A 25243-nucleotide genomic window follows, 5' to 3' on the forward strand; every position below is an offset into this window, starting at 1 on the left:
GTTGTGCAAAAGCATCTTCTTTGTTAAATGTGTCAGTTTGTTAAAACATTTTCAAGACTGTCTGGAAAACAAGGAAAACATTCCTGATATTAAGTAAGTGAAAACTTGCTTAGTTGAATTTTTAATACAACCATACTGTCAAGCCTGGGTTAATAAGTCCAGATGGGAGGAGACAAGGAGTGATCAATAGTCCCAGATTTAGCCGGAAGCGAGGTACCAAGGAATAAGCAGAAGAATCGTCAGGGACAGGCCGAGGTCGAGGCGGGCAGAATTCGAGCGTAACCGGGAACAAGCTGGGTCGGGGGCAGGCAGATAGCAAGCGAAGTCCAAAAACAGGCAGGGGTCAAGCAGGAAGAAGTCAATCAGAAGTCCGAGGAAACAAGCCGAAGGTCAAAGCCGAAATCAGAAATCAAGTCACATCCAGGAGCTAGGATTATAACCAAGCAAGGATCCTTTCCCAGAGCGTCTTTTTAAAGTAATGTTTTGGCGCCAAACGTGAGGACGCTAGCGTCATTACGCCGCACGCCGTTGCGTCAGCGGATGTTTCGTCGCCCGCGTCCACCCCGGCGCGCGACAGTTTTCGACGCGCCTGCGTCCGCGTCCATGTTGACGCTCGTGCACGAATGAGCCTTACATTGCCCCCCCCTTAGGGGTGGCCTCTGGACACCTCTGGATGGTTTCTCAGGATGTTTCTTGTGGAAAGCTTTGATGAGCCTCGGAGCATGGATGTTTCCTACCGGTTCCCAAGAATTTTCTTCAACCGAAAACCCCTTCCACTTGACCAGATACTGCAATTTCCCCCAACGAAGCCGAGAATCCAAAATTTGTTCTACTTCAAACTCGATCCCTTCTTGACAAACAACAGGAGGAGCAGGAACAGGATGCTGGCAGGAGAAAGGACTAGAATGAAATTTCTTCAATAAGGAGGCATGGAAAACTGGATGGATCTTCATGGATCCTGGAAGTTCTAGTTCAAAAGTGACTGGATTAATACATCTTTTAATTGGAAAAGGCCCAACAAATCTAGGGGCAAACTTCTTTGACGGATGAGGAAGGCGAAGATTGGTAGAGGCTAACCATACCTTGTCTCCTACTTGGAAGTTTGGATCTGCTCCCCGTCTTCGATCTGAAAAAACTTTAAATTGGAGTTGAGCCTTGCGGATCATGTGTTGAAGCACCTCCACATTCTCCCTCAGAAATGTAAGTCTATCCTGGACCGAAGAAAGAGATACTTCTGGAAAAAGGCCAGGAAACATGGTAGGATGAAATGCAAAATTAGAAAAGAAGGGCGTCTGTTTCGTAGATGAATGAATGGTGTTGTTGTAAGAAAATTCAGCCAGAGGAAGAATTGACACCCAATTGTCCTGCAAATAAGAAGAAAAAGACCGAATGTATTGTTCCAAAGTTTGATTAGTTCTCTCTGTTTGTCCGTTAGTCTGAGGATGGTATGCAGAGGATTTCATTAACACTATTCCCAGAGCTTTACAGAGAGCAGACCAGAATTTGGATGTAAATTGTGTGCCTCTATCCGAGATGATTTCCCGAGGCAATCCATGAAGCCGTACAATCTCCTTGACGAAAACATCCGCAGTCTCAGAAGCCGAAGGGAGATGAGAGAGAGGAACGAAATGAGCCATCTTTGTGAGACGATCCACCACCACAAAAATAGTATTATGTTTATTGGAAAGAGGAAGTTCCACAATAAAATCCATGGAAATTGAACTCCAAGGTGCCTCTGGAGGTGGTAGAGGTTTCAAAAGACCCATTGGTTTGAGGTGAGAAATCTTAGACCGGGCACAATTTTCACATGAACGAACGTAAGAAATGCAGTCTTTCACCACTGATGGCCACCAAAAAAACCGTCTCACCAAATCTAACGTCTTCCTTATTCCAGAGTGACCTGCTAAAGGATGATCGTGCATAAAACTCAATGCTTCAGCCCGAAGTGAAGGAGGAACCACGATTCGTTGATTAAACAAGAGGACACCATCCTTTACATGTAACCACTTAGAATCAGGGTAATCTTCAACAGACTGCTGGGTGTCCTCCACCTTTTTGAGAAAAGAAGCTTGAAGAAGCAGAAAGTTTCCTGAATGAAGAATGGTAGCTGGAGGAGTTGTTGATTCTACTTCAGAAAATTGCCGGGAAAGCGCGTCAGCCTTCACATTCTTAGAACTGGGTTTATACGTAATGTGAAACTGGAACCTTGAGAAAAACAGGGCCCAACGAGCTTGGCGAGGATTTAAGCGTTTGGCTGACCTTAAATACTCAAGATTCTTGTGATCCGTAAAAATTAAAATTGGATGTAGCGCACCTTCCAATAAGTGTCTCCACTCCTCTAGAGCATACTTAATGGCCAATAACTCTCGATCACCCACACCATAATTTCTTTCAGTGGGACTGAGCTTCTTAGAAAAAAAGCAACTGGGTGAACACTGTCCTTAATTCCAGACCTTTGAGAAATAATTGCCCCAACTGCATCTTCAGAGGCGTCAACTTCAAGTAAAAAAGTCTTAGAGGGTTCAGGATGAATGAGAATTGGAGCGGAGATAAAAAGTGTCTTCAATTTCTCAAAAGCTTCTTGTGACTCCGAAGACCAAAAAAATTTTCTCTTGAGGCTGGTTAAGTCTGTGATTGGTTTGATTATGGCAGAAAATTTTTTAATGAACCTTCTATAAAAATTAGCGAAGCCCACGAATCTTTGCACCCCCTTACGATCCTTGGGAGGCGGCCACTTAAGAATTGCATCCACCTTTTTTACATCCATACAGACCCCAGAAGCAGACACAACGAAACCCAGGAATTCAATGGATGACTTTTCAAACTCACATTTAGAGGCTTTCGCATACAGCTTATGTTTCCTTAAGCGTAACAGGACCTCTTTAACGTGTACGCGATGCTGTTCCAAGGAAGAAGAGAAAATTAAAATATCGTCCAAGTAAACGACAACAAATTGATCAAGGAGATTGCGGAAAATATCGTTTACAAAATGTTGGAACGTAGCAGGGGCATTGCAGAGACCAAATGGCATCACCGTATATTCGAAATGCCCATAACGTGAACGAAAAGCTGTCTTCCACTCATCTCCCTTGCGAATTCGAATCAAATTGTAGGCCCCTCTCAAATCCAACTTTGAAAAAATCTTAGCTTGACTCAATCTTTGGAAAAGTTCTGAAATAAGTGGTAAGGGGTATCGATTTTTGACTGTGATCTTGTTAAGATCTCTGAAGTCAATGCAGGGTCTTAAGGAATGGTCCTTTTTCTCCACAAAGAATATTCCTGCACCAGCGGGAGATGTAGAAGCTCGGATAAACCCCTTCTCCAAATTCTTGTCAATATATTTCTTCAAAGTTTGAAGTTCAGGCTCAGAAAGCGGATAGATTCTGCCAAACGGGATAGGAGCACCAGGGAGAAGATCTATAGGACAATCATAATCCCTATGAGGAGGAAGAGAATCAGCTCCCTTTTCATCGAAGACATCAAAAAACTCGTGATACACAGGAGGGACTGCTTGAATCTCACCTTTGTCCAGAATGAATTCTTTCAAGGGAATATTTGATTGACAGTTTTGAAGACAAAAAGAAGAGTTAAATATCAGAGAACCGGTGTACTAGTCAATCGAAGGATTATGAAGTTTCAACCAAGGTAGACCTAGGATCACAGGAAACAACAAGGAATCCATCACATCAAACTTTATTTCTTCATAATGTTTAACATGGGAAGCAACAAAAAGTGGAGTCTCATGAAGAATTGAGCCCGAAGACATCAAGGAACCATCCGCCAGCTTAATACCGAGTGGCTGGGGCTTGGGAAGTAACGGAAGATTATGCAGTGTAGCAAAAGTCTTGTTCATAAAGCACCCACAAGCCCCAGAGTCCACAATGGCGTCAACCTCAATCTTTCTTGACCCCATCTGTAACGAAAGACGAATAGTCACAAAAGAGTTCGTTGGAATTGAAGAATTATAAACTGAAGACGATTTAGCGGATGTACTACCCTTAGGACGAGTTGGGCAGCCTCGGAGGAAGTGACCGGATTGGCCACAATACAAGCACAGATTTAAACGTCTGCGACAAAGTCTCTCCTCAGCTGTCAAAGCTCCCCGGGCCACACCAATCTGCATAGGTTCAGACTCTGAAGAGATAGCAGAGGGGGCTGGTTGGTGGATGGGAGGCGGAGCTACCGGGATGACCCATGAAGGAGATGGTGAAAAATTTACTGGCACCTTCTCCAGCTGCCTCTCTCGCAGTCTTCGGTCAATTTGAACCGCCAGCCGAAACAACTCTTCCAAGGTATCTGGAATACCTACTCGAGCCAACTCATCTCTAAGACCGTCAGACAGCCCAATGCGGAATTGTCTCTTTAGAGCCCTGTCATTCCATTCCGTGTCTGGGGCCCAACTCCGAAATTCGGCAATATAATCCTCCACCGGTCTCTGTTTCTGGCGAAGGGCCCCCAAGGCAATTTCTGCTGTGTCAATGCGGTGAGGATCCTCATAGATTGCACCCAAAGCCTGAATGAAAGTTTCAGTAGTAGCTAGGATAGGACTGTCCTGTTCCATCAAGCGGTGGGCCCACGCTTGGGGTTGTCCTTGTAGAAGGGTAATCATTGTTCCCACCCGAGCGTGCTGAGTAGCATACGTATTAGGCTTTAGCGTAAACAGGAGTTTGCACCCATTAATGAAAGTCCTGTAGGTGCTTCTATCCCCCGAAAACTTGTCGGGTAACGCCACTTTGGGTTCAGAGGAAGATCCAGAACCGGCCCCAGAATCCTCAGGAGACAAGAAGGAAGGACCCGAAGCAGGACGTGAATGAGTCACTGGTTCTTGCAGAGCCTGTAGCTGATCTTGCATAACTTGATAGCCGCCTTGTAACTCGTGGACAGCTTGAGCTAGACCTGCGATCTGCTGGGAAATAGTTTTCAGCACCGACCTCTCCTCCTTGGACTCCATCTTGGCTTGGTTATACTGTCAAGCCTGGGTTAATAAGTCCAGATGGGAGGAGACAAGGAGTGATCAATAGTCCCAGATTTAGCCGGAAGCGAGGTACCAAGGAATAAGCAGAAGAATCGTCAGGGACAGGCCGAGGTCGAGGCGGGCAGAATTCGAGCGTAACCGGAAACAAGCTGGGTCGGGGGCAGGCAGATAGCAAGCGAAGTCCAAAAACAGGCAGGGGTCAAGCAGGAAGAAGTCAATCAGAAGTCCGAGGAAACAAGCCGAAGGTCAAAGCCGAAATCAGAAATCAAGTCACATCCAGGAGCTAGGATTATAACCAAGCAAGGATCCTTTCCCAGAGCGTCTTTTTAAAGTAATGTTTTGGCGCCAAACGTGAGGACGCTAGCGTCATTACGCCGCACGCCGTTGCGTCAGCGGATGTTTCGTCGCCCGCGTCCACCCCGGCGCGCGACAGTTTTCGACGCGCCTGCGTCCGCGTCCATGTTGACGCTCGTGCACGAATGAGCCTTACACATACTTATTTTGTTATTGTTCACACTCATTTTGGCTTTTCCATTTTGGAATGTTCAAAGCAGGGTTGGACTGGCCTGGCTGGACACCGGGAAAATCCCAGTGGGCCCTGACCCTCATGGACCCCTGCTGGGCCAGACCCCCCTCTTCCCATATTTGAATTCCACAGTAAAAAAAATTTTGGCGCATGTGCACCGATTGGCACTGTTCGCGCATGTGCATTGCGCTGAGCGTGCCTTCATGTGGGCACCTCACAGTAGGGGCATGCGGGGAGGCTGGAGGGGGCCATTCCGACCCTGGTTCAAAGGTCGATATATAGTACATAGGTCTATGCTTTTTCTACATGTGGGTCAAGTATATTTAATAATTTGGCCATCGACTTGTAAGTCTCAAAATACAATTATTCACACCTAAATCCATTGATTTATATGCAGATGTGAACTGAAGCTGGGGGGCGGTATTGTATTTGTCACTTTGCCTATTTTGTTCTCTTGTCTCTGCATTGGTTTCCTCCAGGTACTCCAGTTTCTTTTCACACTACAAAATCATACAGGCAGTTTAACTGTCTCCTGTAAGCAGCAGTGGGGTAGGGACTCATGTGAATGATATATAATGTCTCTACAGTGCTGCGGAATATAAACCATATGGTCTACTGACAAAAAAAATGCCAATCTGCCTGGGGCTTTACACATGCCAACAAAAGCCCAATACATCAGCACACCGTTGAAGCATAACTTATTGGCACAAAAGCACAAATAAATTACAATGTTTTAAGCCAACCTGTGCCTTTTCTCAAGATAAAGGTCAATGCCAACTCCAAAACATTGCCATTTGTATATACTTTTAGAAAATAACTCATTATTCACAATTGTAAAATTACAGCATGCTACTGTGCTCATTCTTAATAGGGCATGATAGTTAGCCAATAAAGCTAAATTCAGACAAACTGCCTAATTATTATATGGCCATCTTTATAGCTACTTTTTTTTCTCTTCAGCCGTAAAAATGCACTTGGCCTTATTATTGCTTTGGATGATAACCAGTCTGCCAAGGGAGACTTTTTCTGGGATGATGGAGAATCCAGAGGTAACATTTTAAATATCTGACAGAAGAAGCTAAGAATATGTATAGAATGCGAAAGCATGCAAGATTTTTTTCCCTCTCTCATGGTATATGGCTGGGAGCTCTTCATTCATGACTTAAATGTAAAATTTGAAAATTGTATGCTATCATAAAAAATCATGATTTTTAATGTTCCTTTAAATGTTCTCTGTAATTTGGAACATCTAGGTTAATCAGCGAATAACACATTGGGGCTCATTTATCAACACTGGGCAAATTTGCCCATGGGCAGTTACCAATAGCAACCAATCAGTGATTAGCTTTTTAAAGCCAGCTGCAAGGAGACTGACAAATGAGACAATTTGATTGGTTGCCTTGGGTAACTGCCCATGGGCAAATTTGCCCAGTGTTGATAAATGAGCCTCATTGTGTTTGTTCATTTGCTTTCCTGTGTTATTTATGATGTGTGTTAATGAAATATTTCACCAATGGTGTTATACAAGACATCCAAAATACTGTCCAGTTCAAAACATCCAAAATACTGTCCAGTTCTTTTTCTTCTCATTGTGTTAATATTTCATTGCAAACAGGGGCATGACTTGATGAATATGATTTATTTTCTTTCAATTTTTCTTTCAGGGGCAATAGAATCAGGGACCCATATTTTATATGAATTTTCTGTTTCAAATGTAAGTATTTGTCTACGGAATTTAGAGAACGGCTACATTTCTGCTTTGCCTTCTTTATTTCTAAATATGCCTGTATGCCTTTTAAAAGTCTGTTGTCCATGATTTATTCTGCATTATATCACAGGCTTTATGATATATCTCATGTAACAATGGCTAGCCATTCAGATCCCTTGTCATGCAGCCTCTGTGCCTATAGCCCAAGGGGTTTCCTTTTTCAAACAAACAATAGATTGAAAGTCTGTTGGGGGGTCATTTACAAACATATGTGCAAAAATGCAATTGCCATAGCAACCAATTAGAAATTAGGGCCCGATTTATATAAAATGTGGATTTGTGTAATTTTACACAAGGTTTTTTCAACCTTGACTAAACTCATTTTAAAAAAGCATGAATGTCTACTTTATTATATTATTATATTTATTAAAAAAAGATGCATATAAAAAGCAAACACAAATAAAAAACATCATTAATATGACTATGAAAACCTCAAAATTCTTGTACTTGTAAGAATTTTCATGTGATTATAGGCAAAAAAAAAACCCCCAAAACCTTTCTTCTCCTATATGTGTATACAATGACTAGATGAGTATCATGAATGTACAATGGGGTATCAGTACTGTAGTTAGAGACCCCCCCACCTTGCTGCATCTAAATGCCCATGGGCATTGTTACCAAAACACAGTGGTCGAGCTAGGGGACATGGGCCCTAGTGCAAAAATTTAACCCAGGCCCCCCAGTCTCCCCGCCACTGGAAGATGTGTTGCACACTTTCCTTTGGGCCTCTTTGCAGTGCATACTGTGATTCAGGTGGTCCCTACGGGGATGGGCTGGGTGCTGTCGAACCCACTGCTCCCTTGGTAGTAATGCCACTACCAAAACAATTTGTAATTGAATGCCTTCTGACAAATGCCCCATAACTGTTATCCCTTTCAATAGCAATTTTATATTTATGTATTTGTGAAGGACCTACTCATTTGAGCCTTTGCAGACCATTAACATGGTAACATTTTCCATTTGCCATTGAGTCAGGGCTCCATTTTCATTTTGCCACAATCTCAGCCCTAGAGTAAAAAATACAGTGTGCTTTAGTGTGAAGTGGCAACGTACTTATAAAACATGTAAGTATAAAATGTATGATTCTGCTATATATGTGCATGATTCTACTAATTCCCCATACTAACCACAGGGGATATGGGATGATATAAGCTTGGTAACTAATATATCTATTATATTTTATTATATGTATCAGAAATATTTACAACATAAAATATGATTCAAAGAAAATTGCTTTGAACTGAAATGTTGTTTGTATTGCACAATGAGGGATAGAGTAATCAATCAATATTGTCTGATTAAAATGTATATTTAAGTTGATAAATTAGCATCCAGTTATTTTTTTTTATTTCAGAATATATTAGACATGTTGGTCACTAATGCAAAGTATACAGACCCAAACAATCTAAAATTTGAAGAAATTAAGATATATGGAGTTCAAAAATTTGTCAGTGAAGTAAGAGTGAAGAAAGGAGGTGTTATCCAATCCTCTAGTCATACAGTTAAATATGATTCAAACAAGGTGGGTATTATTATTATGCCTTTATATTTTCAAAAGAAATAGTATATTTTAAATGTAAAGATCTATAACAAGAACTAACTTTATTGCATTTAAATCTCAAGCATCTCTGCTTACTTTACTTAACATCATAAGCATAATTAAATTCAGAGTATGTCAGCTTTAGAATATGACTGCAGACCCTTATTCACAATAACGAGTCAAATTTCTGACATACAGGATGAAGGTGTAAGATTTGTATGATTCTGTTTTCGCTCAATCTTATCAAGTTTTTCCTCAACCCGAGTTATTTTATTGATAAATATGATAAAATTGTGCATGGGAGTTTGGTCGAGTTTAGTTTAATAAAAAATATGATAAATAACCCCTTTAATGTTAGGGTTAAAAACCTGAAACTGCTTATACACAAATGTGTAAAATACAGATAAAAATGAATGGCTATTCATAGGAAAGTGCAGGCTGTTGGTCCATATGGTGTTTACTATTAACAGTAACCAGTCATTCTGTAATGCTTTGCATGCCATTTAATATGTGAACATGGATCACATAAGACTCCTTCATATTAATTAAACTTTTAAATGTGGCTTACATTGTTCAAAAGTTGGTTGGTTGTATTACATATTGCACAGGTATTCATGTAGTTGTCTTAGGTTTTAAAAACATACATGTGTACTTGCCTCCATTCTTACAGTAAAGGAAAGCTTACCTGGGAGTACTGCGACCTTTGTAACAACATGGGGTTTCTAGTTGAGACTAGTTTAACCAAAGTTTGTGTTACATTTCATATACAATATGACTGTACAAACTTAGGGTAATAAAGCCCTAAATGTAGTACAGTAATATGTGTTAATTCATAAATGGTAATGCTCAAAAAGTTTTCATGAAATTTACTTAAATTATTGTGTTTTCTGTCCTTGCACAGGTTTTAGAAATAACAGGTCTTCAGCTGGTATTAGGAGAGGGTTACACTCTGGAATGGGATCAAATTGATAAGGCCTTTGAAAAGTATGATTGCCACCCCGAAACTGATGCTTATGAAGCTAAATGTCAAAGCCGAGGATGTATCTGGGAGGTGTGTACGTTTATAAAACCAACAGTTTTTGGAAAGGGTTACATTCTATTTTATTAAGCATATGTACAGTAGTTTTATATACTGTAGGCAGGCAGTTATTTGCATTTTAATAGTAAAGTACAGTGTTAGTGCATTTTGAAATTAAAACTTTTGTTACCATTGAATAAAAGCAACAGTAAACTGCCAGCAAAGTGGCTAAAATAAATTAAAAACATTGAAATAGTATCTTATTATTCCAAAGTTGACTATTCAGTTTCTTTTCCACGGTTCTATGTGTTGCTATTATATATCCAGCAAACCTCTCTCCCTACCTTGTCCCTGGTTTTTCTTTTTATTGCTTTAGAATTGCTGTTCTCTCTGTCATATTCAATATAGCACTAAATTCTAAAGCTAAGGCCAGTTCCAGGATCAGTTACTGTTAATGTTAGAAACATTCACCCATGTACCATTCAGTGCCCTGTTGATCATTCTTCTGACCACACATTTTAAGCAGACAGAGTACTCTGAAGATGCCTGTAAGGCAGATAGACATTGTTTGCTGCTTCATTGTAATACAATATATGCTATTCCCTGCATTTGTATCATGTACAAATGTTTGGCATGTTTTAACTTTCATGTATGTATGTATGTGTTTGTATGTACTGTTAAAAAAACTATATGTGTTTTATAGTGACGTAATACATGATTCTTTATTACTACTTTGAAAATGTGTGAGCAATTTATAAAGCATACATCTTTTTTAGCCTTCAGATATACCCAAAGAGCCATGGTGTTACTTTCCGAGTAACTATGGTTACAGAGTGGGCAATGTGCAGCCAACCTCTACTGGTATAAAAGTGGAAATTTCCAAAGGTTCCATGGTGGTACCACCTTATGGTGATCTTTCACCTCCCATCAGCCCAATTAATGTTGACGTAATATATCATGAAAACAACATGCTGCAATTTAAGGTAAATATTTATTACAATCTATGCATATCATGTTGTTATTAATCACTATTATTATAATGTACATACTTTTGTCTAAAGAGGTCAGAGGGTTTTTGCAATCTTTTATAAAATTTTAATTTTAATTTTTTTCTTTTTTTTTTGTAAGTCCTTAGTGTTCCTTCTGGGAGCATTTGCATCTCCCTTTGGGTAGGCCTTTGGGCAGGTGGTAAGGAGTATTGACTAAAATAGGTGGCGTCCATTCAAGGGCCATTCTGCAGGTCTCTGCACTCCACTAGCGGATATTTGCACACACAAATGTAGTTCTCAAAGTGCAAAAAATGGCCAGCAACCGGCATAAAAACTCCACAATCTGACAATAATCCCAAAAGCAGTGTACAATGTTTAAAAAAAATGCTCAGTAATGGCTTTTTTTGTTTCAGACCTTTGCACTATTTATCAATTAGTAAAGCACTAACTTTCCCCCATTTTTTTGTCATTCCACTGCCAGTTTGTAACACTGTTTTTCTCAGAAAAACAAGACTTTTTACTACATGCCACTACTACTGTACTTGCTTTTTAGCAAAATAAAAGTTGCCATTCATTTCTATGGACTTTTTATTGCTGGGCGTTTCACTGGGCGTTTAATTATTAAAATATAATAAAAACCCCAATTGTTAATTTCACTGATCCTTCACTGATTTTTTTTTAATTATTTGTTTCAGTTACACAGATAAGCATTTCTCATCTTGTAATAATGTACTAGTGGAGAAATGTGGCAACATAAAAGGAAACGAAAAGGTCATATTTCACAAATTGATAGACATCTCCTTTTGTTCTGTTTTAGTCTTATAGCATTTAAAAGATTAAATCAGTGTAAATGTAATGAAATGTAAATGAAATAGTGAAAATGTGTGTCCAAAAATAAAGCTGAGGGCTTATTATTTGGTTCTCTCAGAACACTGAAACTCCATACTAGCAGATCAGCAATATTTTGAGACGGCTTTTAGATAACGGTTTCATTTACATATTTATTAATGTTACCTCAGGTTTCCTTGTAAAAACATGACATTTACATATTCTGTTTAGATCTATGATCCCAATAACAAAAGATATGAAGTTCCTGTACCACTAAATCTACCAAATAGCCCTACAAGTACAGAAGCACAACGCCTTTATGAGGTTACGGTTAAAGATAATCCATTTGGACTCCAGATCAGAAGAAAAAGCAATGGAGCAATAATGTAAGTAATGAAAAAAATGTCTATAAAAAGCATTATGAGATAACTGATACCCGTTACTCAGGGGCCGATTCACAAAGGGTCGAATATCGAGGGTTAATTAACCCTCGATATTCGACTGGGAATTAAAATCCTTCAACTTCGAATATCGAAGTCGAAGGATTTTAGCGCAAATAGTGCGATCGAACGATCAAAGGATTATTCCTTCGATCGAACGATAAAATCCTTCGAATCGAAGGATTTTAATCCAACAATCGAAGGAATATCCTTCGATCATAAAAAGTTAGCCAAGCCTATGGGGACCTTCCCCATAGGCTAACATTGAGTTCGGTAGCTTTTAGATGGCGAACTAGGGGGTCGAAGTTTTTTCTTAAAGAGACAGTACTTCGACTATCGAATGGTCGAATGATTTTTAGTTTGAATAGTTTGATTTAAAGTCGTAGTTGAAGGTCGTAGTAGCCCATTCGATGGTCGAAGTAGCCTAAAAAACACTTCGAAATTCGAAGTTTTTTTACTTCGAATCCTTCACTCGAAGTTAGTGAATCGGCCCCTCAGTGTCCCCCTTCCTTTCTTACTGAACAGTGGTAATACTTGCTAGCTGACACCATCAAATAAGTAGATGTAGGGAAACTACACGTAAGGCTATTACAATATTCTTTCATGAACAAATCTAAAACAAATGATATGTAACCACTTAAGCTCTACCTCCTGGTTAAAAGGACGTTAAACAGAAATAAGAAATCAAAGAACAGATCATTATATTATATAAACACATTAAGCATACATTGTCTGGTAAAAAGATGACCCTGTGTCCAATCATATCTAATAGATAATTCCCAAACGTTATCATATTAAAATGAATGTGTTATATGTCACATAAAACAAAGTCTGCTTCATTTAAACATATAGAAGTATATGCAGTATTGAATGTATACATTTCTAAACACCAATATTACAACAAAGGGAATCATTTACCATGGGAATACCCAAGTATTTTAGTCCTGTAACATTTTTCTTAAGGTAGTTGATTCATTTTCAAATTTCCAATATAACAATAGAGGTCAGAACCTAACCCTGAAGGATGTATTCATGGAGTATCAACATGGTCCATAGTGATGGGCGAATTTGCGCCGTTTCGCTTTGCCGAAAAATTTGCGAATTTCGCCCGAAATTCGCGAAACGGCGAAAAATTCGCGAAACGGCGCCGGCGTCTCGTTTTTGACGCCGGCGTCCGTTTTTTCGGAAATTTTTTTTTTTGACGCCGGCGAATTTTTTCGGCGAATTTTCGCGGGCGTTTCACGAATTTATTCGCCTGCCGCGAATCGCGCAAATTCGCTGCGAATTCGCGCCTGGCGAATAAATTCGCCCATCACTAATGGTCCATGCTATTACAATAAAAGCACAATAAAATAAAAAGATTCACATCAGGAAGTTAATTTGCAAATCTAGAATTAAAGAATACAATAGAAAACCACAAGTATTTGTCTTTTTGATTAAAGAGTATTTTACATCTATAAAAATTAATATTACAAAGGCATCCTTACCACACAATTAATAACCAATGTTGTCTATATTTTCCATTATTGCTTGCATTTATTTTCTATATTTCCCCCTGCTAATATTATCAGGAGCAGTTTTCACAGTGTTTGGCCATAAAAAAGATTTTGTTAAGTAAATTAATTAAGTTACTACTTTTTTGATAGGTGTGTTATTTTAGGGGGCTATTAGCGAGCCAAAGGGAATTTCATCAGGCACTTACTCAGAAATTCATTTGTGCTTTGAAAGCAATTGATTCCTCTGTAAAATGTCAGCCTCTCTTCTAATCAAATTCAGAACAAAAAAAAATTAGATTTACGTCCAGGGGGATTATTGCTTGTATCATCTGTCCTTTGCGTTAGGGATGTTTGAGACACTTGGATTACAGCTGCTGATGGAAATGTTTAGAGTTGATATACTTTGAAAAATAGACTTTTTAGCAGAGTCTAAGCAGATGAATCATACATGTGTGCTGAGAAACATTTGTCTGTTGCATAAATAACACATAGAAATTATGGAGGTTACTTAGCTGCAACTTGTTTTCAAGCATAGGGCAAGCCAGACATCATGTAACTCATTACAATTAACAAAAAAATAACAAACACTAGTAAAAAAAAAATTACCTAGCAAAGAATAATAACTTTTTATTACTTTTTATTGTTTTATAGGACTTGAAATGGATTTAAATATTTACATACATACATGCTTATTGTAATCACATTTTCATTGTGTTCTTTACTAGATGGGATTCTCAAGTTCCTGGATTTTACTTCTCAGACATGTTGCTACGTATTTCAACAAGGCTGCCCTCACATTATGTTTTTGGACTTGGAGAAGTTGAACATAATACATTTCGGCACAATTTAAATAGGACAACTATTGGACTGTTTTCTAAAGATCAACCCCCACAAGTAGGCACAAAGTACTATAATACTTTATATAGCAAAACATTAGAAAATATAATATATACATTATATTATATTTACAATATAATTTTTATTTTAGGAGCACACCAACTCTTATGGTGTTCATCCATTCTACATGGCTATGGAAAATGATGGAAGCGCTACTGGTGTACTTCTACTAAACAGCAATGCAATGGGTAAAACTCAGTTCTGATAAATTTATAATGCATGCAATTATTTTTACCCCAAAGGTTTGTTTCTTGTTTTCATTTATGCTACATGTACTGTATATATGTTATATATTTTCAGTTAAATTGTATGTCCATTCATTTTAACACAACATATAAAAGATACAGTTTGTAGTTACTGGCAGTGGATCACAATAATGGTTGGTTGTAGCTGTAACCTCATTTTTGAGGCTGTAAAAAAACTGTATATTATAAACATATGCAGATTTCCTTAAAAGTTCAGGTCATTAGTAACTTTAATTTAGTAGAAATAGACAAAAATGTGATCAGCATAATCATTTAGTTTTGTAATATAATCATTGTTTCAGCTTCTGTTTCACATTTCTATCTTCTCATTCAATGATTTGACTGAAAAAAACAAAACAAATTATTTTGGAAGAATTTTTATTAAGCAACAATTAGCCCATCTTTGACCAAGTAATAAATTTCTATGCAGAAGACCTTCTGTTGCTGACATCAGTGTTGTTGACAAGGCATTGGCCTAACAAAGAATACATGAATACATGAAAATAGTTAAAAACAATTGATCAATGGAATCCAGCTCTGTTATTTAAAGCCTAATTAAAGTGACTTTTAAATGTTAATAGGTACTATTTTTAACAGAGTTAAATAATGCCATCCTCCATAATACCCCACAGGCCTAACAAAGCCAATGCTGTTTACAGTATATTGTCTGGCGCCAAAATAAATTATCTTGTTTTGGAGGACACTGCTGGATTACTGCATTATATCCATGGGGCTTAGAAACTGTGGCAGGCAATTACCTTACTAGCAACACATTTTCCTAATTTATTATAGCCGGAGGATGGAAAAGTCAGAATCAGAAAATCTGGCGTCTCAGACCTTGATGTGAAAAAAGCATACAAAATCAGAGTTTTCAGGTGGAAAATCAAAAAAATCATGAAATTCAGATTTTTTTCCCGCAAACCACATTCTTTTGAAAATCTAATAATAAATAAGTGGAAAAAACTGTGCAGATGTAATTGGAGATTTTGGCAGAACATGTTGAGATAATTTCGGACTTTGATAAATAACCCCCTTTATTTTATGCACGGTCTTTAGGTCTTATGAGACTCTTCTTAAAATTTGGAATATTCTACTTGATACAGTTTAGTTTCTAATGCTAAACATAAGCCCACACCCAAATGCAGGATATACATTGGCCATATTCCCATATTGGGAATTTCAGTAATTTTACAAGGTCTATCTTTTTTACATTATACTGTATATGTAATGTTTGTGGATATGGGTAATTTTATATTTTTTGTGAATATTGGGTCAATTAAATATTTTAAACTAACTAGCAATGTCATCTGGTTTGCCAGTTTGTATTGTGGATATTAGTAACTAAATAAGTAAATATATATACAGTATATGCTTAAATAAAATGCTCATTGGATAGAACTCCAGTGTTAGTGAGATTAGCACAGTTTAGAAACATAATAAGTGTGCTATTGTTTTCATATTTTCTAGATGTAACACTCCAACCAACTCCAGCACTAACATATCAAACCATTGGAGGAATATTGGACTTTTATATGGTTTTGGGTCCAACACCTGAGTTAGTTGTGCAACAGTACACTGCAGTAAGATGATTTCTAATAAAAAAAAAAAAAATCCTATTTTTAAACTGTGCTGTTCCTGAATTATCATTCATTTTGACTTTTCAGCTTATTGGACGTCCAGTTATGCCAGCTTATTGGGCTCTTGGATTTCAGCTCTGCCGCTATGGCTATCAGAATGATGCAGAGATTTCTAACCTTTACAACGAAATGAAAAGAGCTCAAATTCCTTATGTAAGTTGAAGTTTTATAAATTAGACTTTTGAGAAATGTAGAAAGTAATCTAGTCTAGGAATAATAAATTTAAATGTAAGAACTATAGAATGGTCTACAAGAAGTTTAAAGGATTTCCGTCAAAGGGATATTTTTTTTACAAAATGAATCAGTTAATAGCACTCCTCCAGCAGAATCCTCCAGCATTGAAATCTGTTTTTCAAAAGAGCAAACAGATCTTTTGATATGCAATTTTGAAATCAGACATGGGGCTAAATGTGTTGTCAGTTTACCAGGTCCCCCCAGTTATGTAACTTGTGCTCTGATAAACTTCAGTCATTATTTACTACTGCACTTAAAGTTGGAGTGATATCACCCCCCCCCAGCAGACCATCATCAGAACAATAGGAAGATAACCAGATGACAGCCCCCTGGCACCTGCATTGCTGAAAATGCTCTCATGTCCAACCTAGTGGTAGATATGAGAACAGCTTTTACAATTAAAAATCCAAATCCGGCTAACCCAAGTCGTGACTCCTTCAAATACATTAAGTAGGAGAAACAATCACTTAAATGAAATTAGTTCCATTGTGAAATGCTGGCTCATTCTGAAAGCAATTGATCAGGAAAATTGACCTGAGATGGTTGTGTGATTTAGTAATAAAAACTATACCATAGCAATCATGACACAATCCCTTTAAGAGCTGGTATGCAGTAGATCCAAACAGCAGATTATTACCCACAACCAGCTTCATTAGATCACCCTACAGGATGACCATTTGTTAATTCTTTGTAATCATTTAGAGCATGGCTTATGCCATGTGTGTATTCAATATTTCAATAAGGTATTAAACTGACATGTTTACCACCAACAAAGGAACCTTGGGTGCTGGACAGGCAGCAAGAATTGGTGAACCCTGGTTTGACCATCTTACAGCTAAATACAGGGTCACATACAATTTTATTTTTAAATAGCTTTCTGTAAAAAACATGCTAACTAATCAAGACCAATAACAAACCACATATACAGTAGGAGAAGAAGTTCACATCTTATTCATAGTGAAAAGCATGCAACAATAATACCCTTTCAGGCAACTGTTATGAAATACACTATTACCTTGTCTAGTTCTTCCTCGTCAGATAAAATAACTATTATAAGCATGAGGAAATTCAATAAATTTGAGACTGGAATGAAAAATATGTCAAATCACATAATACAGTGTCAGTGACTGAATAGTTCTCAGGAATAGTATGCAATTGATTAGAATTACCATCCTCAATTTATTAAACTGGTAAACTGTGGAGTTTAGCAATACTTGAAATATTATCACATAAAAAAACTCTTTTAATACAAAAAAAGTCAAATTTTATGTACAAATGTTCTTTTCTGTTATTTATTATTTTCAATTAGTTAAATTGGGCAATTGTATTTTTGACAACTTTTATTTATATGAATACTGATAGGTAGACTATGTGCAGTATTGTGTAGTTTAATTTGTTTAAAATTGTTTAATTATGTTTGCATGAAGCATTATAAGACCTCATTTACAAAGCCTAGTGCAAATTACAAAGTGTAAAAAACAGACTCAAAGCACCCTGTTTTTGTACTTTGCACCTTGTTTCACATGTTGTGCACTTAGGTAAAGTTAAAAGAGTTGAGCCCAGACTGTGACCAATCACTCTGATATGTATGTTAGTAGTATTCCAGAAACAATTTGAAAGTTTTATCAATGCCTAGGCTAGTTTTTTTTTTTTAATATTACAATTTTTTTGAATATATGTTATTCATTAGTGATGGGCGAATTTGCGCCATTTCGCTTCGCCGAAAAATTTGCGAATTTCGCCCGAAATTCGCGAAACGGCGAAAAATTTGCGAAACTGCGCCGGCGTCTCGTTTTCGACGCCGGCGCCCGTTTTTGACGCACAGTACAGTATGGAACTCTTTACAGAGGAGGAATTAGACCTTTAACTCTTGGAGAGACCCATAAGTATAATGACCCTTATGGCTTCATTCCCTGCCAGTGCCTCATTTCCCTGTTTCTTGGTTAAAACCCATGTAACATATTATACATTATTTGCATACCCATTTCATTGGTCCTAGGTTGATTCTCCATTTTCTGTAGCATTGTAACAAAGTGCTTTGCAGGGGTAGGTCCTTCGTCTTTGGGTTGCAGGAGTTGATCTGGGTGGAAGGTCCACTGAGCCTGGAGTCAACAAGGTCCCAGAAGTGTTAGGCCCTAAAGGGACAACCCTTTTAGTGAAGTTGGGGTGCAGGGACCCCGTGATTGAGGTGAAGCCAGTGTACAGGAAAGCCCTTGTAAGAGCACTCTCTAGAGAGAGTGAGTCAGAGAGGCTTAGTTAATAAGAGTAGCTTCAAGCTCCATTAAGGAGGATAGAAGGGAGTAGCTCTCCCCAGGCTCTGCTTTGCCTGTAGTGAAGGGACCACAGTACTGACAAGGGAAATCATGTTATGTTCTATCCCCGTTCCACGTCATCTGTTTGGTATCCGGTCCACATGAGGTACTGAAACCCTGGAAGGTGATCATCTCAATTCCCAGTGCTATTCCTACTATTTTGTCTTACCTTGCTGTGTCTGCTACACCTTTGAATGTACAGTACCTGGCCTGTATCATGACTACCTCATGTCTGAGTATTATAACCCTGTTGCACCAGAATAAAGCCCATTCTACTGTTTTGCAAAGAACCCCTGGTGTCCAACTTCTGTTATTGTACACCTTTGGCAGTAGTGAGTTGTAGTTCAACAACAGCAGCACGTGATCTTTCCATTTAGCGAAAGCCCTTCCTGGCCAAAGAGGGTCATTTGTAGCCCATGCTCTACCACTCTAGTTGGTACTGTCTAAATAGGAGTTACACTATGATGCACAAATGTGTGTTAGCTCTGTTTATGTATAAACATGGCCTCTGTCTTGGTATAACCTTGTTATCGGTTATTTTACTACTGCTACCAATAATAATAACAATAATCTTATTTAAGGAGCAGATTTATTAAGGTTTGAGTTGGGCTTTCCATGAAAATTCAATTTTTCAAGTTTATTTTTTTGGTTCATTTTTGAGTGTTTTTTATTATACCCCAACCTTGGGAATAGCTCGAATCCAACAATACACCATCTAAAACCTGTTGAGGTCATGTAGGAGTCAAAGGCAGAGGTCTCTTGAACTATTTGAAGATGTTAATAGCCTGCATGATGTTCGAGTTTTTTTCTGAGCGTTTTGCCTGAAAACTCAAATTATTTGAGGGATTCCAGTTTTTTTCTTAAATTAGAAACCATTCGAGTTGTGAGTTCATTCCAATTAATTTGAGGTATAAAAAACTTTAAGGTTTAACCTTTGATAATTAACCCCCTTAATGTAAATCTCACATTATTATTCCTCAGGATGTGCAGTATGCTGATATTGACTACATGGAAAGACAGATGGATTTTACACTTGGCGCTGATTTTACAGGACTTCCTGCTTTGGTTGATAACATAAGATCTGAAGGAATGAGATTTATCATCCTTTTGGTAAGTGATATTTAATTCATATCCTATACTGTACATGCATATTTGCAGTTGCTTATATCCATGCATTGGGAAAGTAAGCCAGAAGTCCAAAACGTAATTATAAATAAAAAATAAAGTGTCTCTTTTCAACAAAACATTCAAGAATAAACAAAAGTACTGAATAAAGGAAAATATTGATCTATGCCATTATTATGAACCTAAACCCAGACAAAAAATCTTGTACTATACATTTTAAGAAAAAATCATTGGTGTAACGAAGAAACATAAGAAATAATCCTCTCTAGTCTTATATTTAATATTATTAATTGCTTATTCATGTCAGTGCTAGTTAAGTGCATGTATCCAAATTTTACTGCTTAAAGTGACTTACACTGCAAACTAATTCCCGTTACTTGCTTAAACCTATTGCAACTTCAGTAGGGATGTAGCGAACTGTTCGCCGGCGAACTAGTTCGCGCGAACTTCGACTGTTCGCGTCCGCCGCAAGTTCGCGAACGTCGCGCGACGTTCGCCAATAGGCGTTCGCGTCAAAATCGGTCGCCCATTCGACCATTCGATCGCTAAAATCGAACGATTTTCGTTCGATTCGAACGAAAATCGTTCGATCGAACGATTAAAATCCTTCGATCGTTCGAATCGAACGATTTTCGGATGATCGAAGTTCGCGAACAGTTCGCGAACAGTTCGCAAATTATGCCGGTGTTCGCGAACGGCGTTCGCGAACACATCGGCGGCGGTTCGCTACATCCCTAAACTTCAGTGCTTCATAGGGTAATTAAAATAGTGCTAAGTTTTAACACTAATGGAAGGAAGTTAAGGAGGCAATAAAACAAATTAAAATTAAAAAATCCCCTGGTCCGGATGTTTTTTCCAGAAAATATTTTAAAACATTTGCTCCAAAATTAATCCCCTGGTTTACATTACTATTCAATGATATAATTCAAGGAAAGTGCAAATTTGGTCAAGAGGACCTATTAGCGCAGATAGCAGTCATCCCTAAGCCTGATTGAGACAATACTTGTTGCAAACATTTTCACCTCATCTCTATTTTAAACATAGATATAAAACTCTTATCTAAAATTATGGCCACAAAACTGAACACTTTTATTGAAAGTCTCATTCATAAAAATCAATCAATGGCTTTATTCCCAACAGACAGGTCACAGACAACTTTCGAAGGATCCTAAATCTAATACATGTAGCCACACACAACAATACCCCTTCAATGTTTCTTTGTCTTGACCTGGAAAAAGCATTCAACACTATCTCATGGCCCTACTTACAAGAGGTTCTAAAAATATACAATTTCCCCCAAACTTTCTCCCAAATAATTATGGCCATCTATAACTCACCTAAGGCAAGAGTGAATGGGCATTAGCTCAATGGAATTCCCAATCCAGAGAGGTACCAGACAGGGGTACCTTTTGTCCCCCCTGCTATTCATGATAGCGATTGAGCCATTGGCACAAGCCCTTCACAGTAATGACAAAATTTTAGGTGTCAAAGTGGGGCAAACAGAATACAAATGTGCCTTATATGCGGATGACATAGTATTGACCTTATCCTCCAAATCGGAAGCCCTAAATATAAACCTACCAAACCACTACAAGAAATTATTGGAGATTAATTTTGAGTTCCATTGGCAGCCAAAAATGATTAAATATTTAGGTACAAATAAACCCACAGAATATATGACATTAGTAGCAGACAATTATACTAAAATAAGCCAAAAGGTACTTGCCATGATAAAATCTTGGGGAGAATTGAACTTGTCTTGGTTAGGGAGAGAAACTGCCCTGAAGATGTCTGCTCTCCCCCTGTTACTAGATTTATTTCGCACTGTACCAACTTCGCCCCCAACGGGCCTAATTGAAACCCTGCAGAAAGCTTTTAACAATTTTGTGTGGAATGGCAAGAGGGCCAGATTGAACGGCCTGCCGCAACCATCAAAAAGGTGACTTGGGTATTCCCAATTTAAAATGCTATTACCTAGCAGCGCAATTGACCCATTTAGTTTCTTGGCACCAGACTGAGGAAGCCCCATTTTGGGCCCAAATCAAACAAGATTCTATGCCAGAAATGAATATACAAAACTTACTCTGGTCCACAAACTCTGCAATAAAAGTTTATAGCAACCCAATAATAGCGCACTCTATGAAAATTTGGTCTTGAGCAAAAGGATTGTACCACCTAGTCTCCCCCCACAAACCAGCTACTTGCTTACTCAATAATGAAGAATTCCCCCCTGGTATGTCATCCTGAGCCTTCTCTTGGTGAAAACAGACCAATTTAACCACTATTCACTCGCTCACCCGAGCAAACAAAATGGTATTGTTTCCACAATTGCAAACCACCTACAAAGCTCCCCAAGCTGAATGGCTACAATATCGCCAAATCACACATTATATACAATCAGTGCATGAAGCGGTTACTTTCCCTCTTACCCGTATGATATTATGATACATATAACTCCAGTCAAAGCACTGAAATTTGTACAAAATTGGGAATATGTATTACGACAATGTTTTGATGATAACAATGGTAGGCCACTTGGATCTGTTACTACTGGTATATCTTATGATTTCCTAAGGGTATGTTTTTTAACCCATGGAAAACATAGTAATAACCAGCCTTACAAGGGACACTCCTGATTACACTGTTCAATTGTACTACTTTTTTCAGGGGTAAAGAAAATGGATATTGTAGGGTCTATACTACTAATCATTGTGACAATTACCCTATGTATTTTTTTCTGAGACACAATGCAACTATACCACTTCATTTTATTAAACTGAGATTACTTTAACTCATGACATTGTAGAATTTATGATCCATTCCAACAAATATATTCTTTTTTTTAGGATCCCGCTATTGCAGGCAATGAAACAAAACCTTATCCAGCTTTTACCAGAGGTGTAGCAGATGATGTATTTATCAAATGGGATGATGGGAGTGGAATTGTTTGGGGAAAGGTATATATTTTGTTGTATATATATATATAAATACTTTATCAGCACGTCACTCCTCTTAGGTGTCCAAAAGTCATTTACTACCTCAGATCTAAAGGGCAATATATATTATTGATCTAAAGTTACAATACAAATTGCATTGTTCACAACCAATCTTTAGCAGAGAAAATTGACAATTGCAAGAAATATCCTCAACTACATGCAGTATGTACAACAGTATGTGTAAAACCCACTTATTTGAGAAATGTGTTTTATTCAATCAGCTAGATATATATAAATATAAATGATAGACACAGTTCCAATGTTTTGATTGCATGATTTTCATATGAATGTCTCATTGCATTACTAGTTCCTTTACAGCTATTGTGCCTTTAAATTACTGACAATCATAACATCAATTTAAATGGACAACATTAAGATGGACAACTAAAATTGTGTAATTCTCAATTAATATTCAAAATGCAATAACAGTCTAATGAAGAATATTACATTGTGAAATACAAACTTTTATTCCTATTTTCTTTCTTTGAAACTCTTTATTTCATTACCTCCCAAATATTTAATATCTTGTACAACTTAGGGACATCTTAAATATCATTTTAAATTATGGATGGGATGTTTAAAGTGAAAACAATTGCTCAGTTTTTGCTAAATCTCTTGTAATTGACTATCAATCAAAATAAAACATGAATAGACAACTAATATACCTTTTAGGTATATTTTTTAAATATACCTTAAAAGAATTAACCTATAGCACATACCTAAAACATATTTCTGCTTAACAAATGCTTAAAATGAATCGAGTCAAAAGATAGAGAGTACTTAAGTTTATCAGCATTGTCATGGCAAATGAAAAAAAGGTTTATCATGTGAAAACTCAATTGAAGTCTATGGGGAAAAACTGAAACTGAATTTAGAGAAAAGTTTTTTCTCCTTGTATAGAATCCCATCCCATGAAACAGGAGATAATCTATTCTCATTGAATTTAATTGAATCAGCTCCAATATGTCCTAACTAAAAAGGCCATTCCTTCTTTTAAATTATTTTTTTAGGTATGGCCAGACCTACCAGGTGTAGTAGTTGATGAATCATTAGACTGGGATACACAAGTAAAGGTAAGTTGGCAAAACTACATTTACATTTTGAACACAAAGAGCAACAAAGCAGTAGAAACTGCTTACAGAATGACTTGTTGTGTTCCTACAGATTTATAGAGCTCATGCTGCATTCCCAGACTTTTTCCTTGATCGGACAGCTAAGTGGTGGCATCAAGAAATTAAAGAATACCGTGAAAATCATATAAGATTTGATGGACTCTGGATAGTAAGTTCAATGTATATATATTTTCCATATAGATTGAATAATCAACATTTCAAAAAAGCATGGGTAAATACAGGTTAATATTGTGTGGGCCTAACAGCTCTAGGTCCAGGTTAGTGTCAAGACCAAGGAGGAAGCAGTAGTACAGACTGGCAGGTTAAGATGCTTCAATCAACTAGGATCAGTCAGAAAAACAATGATAGCTCACCCAGGGACTCAATGAAAACATTGAACCTAGCCTTTGGCATTTGCAGTATTTATTGTAAGTTTAACGCAAACCAACTTAATGATGTCATGCATCTACATGATTCACCACGCCTGGGCAGCATTCCATGAGAGTGTCATCGGGCTTTTCTTACAAATATATTGTCACAAGACTTGTATTAAATCTTGCTGCTAGGTAATCTGCAGTATTTTTTGTTCCCTAAAATTCAGCTTTAACTATTTATATTTAACACTTTGTCTGTATAACTTAAAGGAGAAGGAAACCCCCTGGGTGCAAAAACCCTCCCCCCTCCCCTGTGTTGCTTCCCCTCCCTCCTCTCCCCCACTGGCCTACCTGTCCCGCTGGGCAAATGCCCCTAACTTGTTACTTACCCCTCTGTGCAGGTCCAGTCCACGGAGTTCACAGACGCCATCTTCTCCCACGCGATCTTCTTCCTGCTTTGACCGGCATTTTTGGCGCATGCGCAGTAGGAGCATTTCGCCGGTACGGATCTACTGCACATGCGCCAAAAGTCACAAAGTTTTCCAATTTGACTTCGTGACTTTTGGTGCATGCGCAGTAGATCCGTACCGGCGAAATGCTCCTACTGCGTATGCGCCAAAAACGCCGGTCAAAGCAGGAAGAAGATCGCTTGGGAGAAGATGGCATCTGTGAACTCCGTGGACTGGACCTGCACAGAGGGGTAAGTAACAAGTTAGGGGCATTTGCCCAGT

At 38.0% G+C, this 25243-nt stretch overlaps 1 protein-coding gene across 2 annotated transcripts in view; it reads left to right on the forward strand.

Annotated features, from left to right (window-relative positions):
- Positions 1 to 25243, forward strand: part of LOC108717032 (maltase-glucoamylase, intestinal) — a 124217-nt gene that overhangs the window by 48842 nt on the left and 50132 nt on the right. For both annotated transcript variants that reach the window (XM_018263744.2, XM_041563350.1), the window contains 14 exons: positions 6462 to 6550; positions 7166 to 7215; positions 8624 to 8791; positions 9711 to 9860; positions 10604 to 10810; positions 11876 to 12030; positions 14306 to 14474; positions 14569 to 14665; positions 16190 to 16302; positions 16387 to 16512; positions 19887 to 20015; positions 22877 to 22987; positions 24037 to 24099; positions 24191 to 24307. In XM_018263744.2, coding sequence (XP_018119233.1) covers positions 6462 to 6550; positions 7166 to 7215; positions 8624 to 8791; positions 9711 to 9860; positions 10604 to 10810; positions 11876 to 12030; positions 14306 to 14474; positions 14569 to 14665; positions 16190 to 16302; positions 16387 to 16512; positions 19887 to 20015; positions 22877 to 22987; positions 24037 to 24099; positions 24191 to 24307 — 1744 coding nt within the window. The remainder of the gene's footprint in view (positions 1 to 6461; positions 6551 to 7165; positions 7216 to 8623; positions 8792 to 9710; positions 9861 to 10603; positions 10811 to 11875; positions 12031 to 14305; positions 14475 to 14568; positions 14666 to 16189; positions 16303 to 16386; positions 16513 to 19886; positions 20016 to 22876; positions 22988 to 24036; positions 24100 to 24190; positions 24308 to 25243) is intronic.

Source organism: Xenopus laevis, chromosome 5L, assembly GCF_017654675.1.
Source record: "Xenopus laevis strain J_2021 chromosome 5L, Xenopus_laevis_v10.1, whole genome shotgun sequence".
In the NCBI taxonomy this organism is placed as follows: Eukaryota; Metazoa; Chordata; class Amphibia; order Anura; family Pipidae; genus Xenopus; species Xenopus laevis.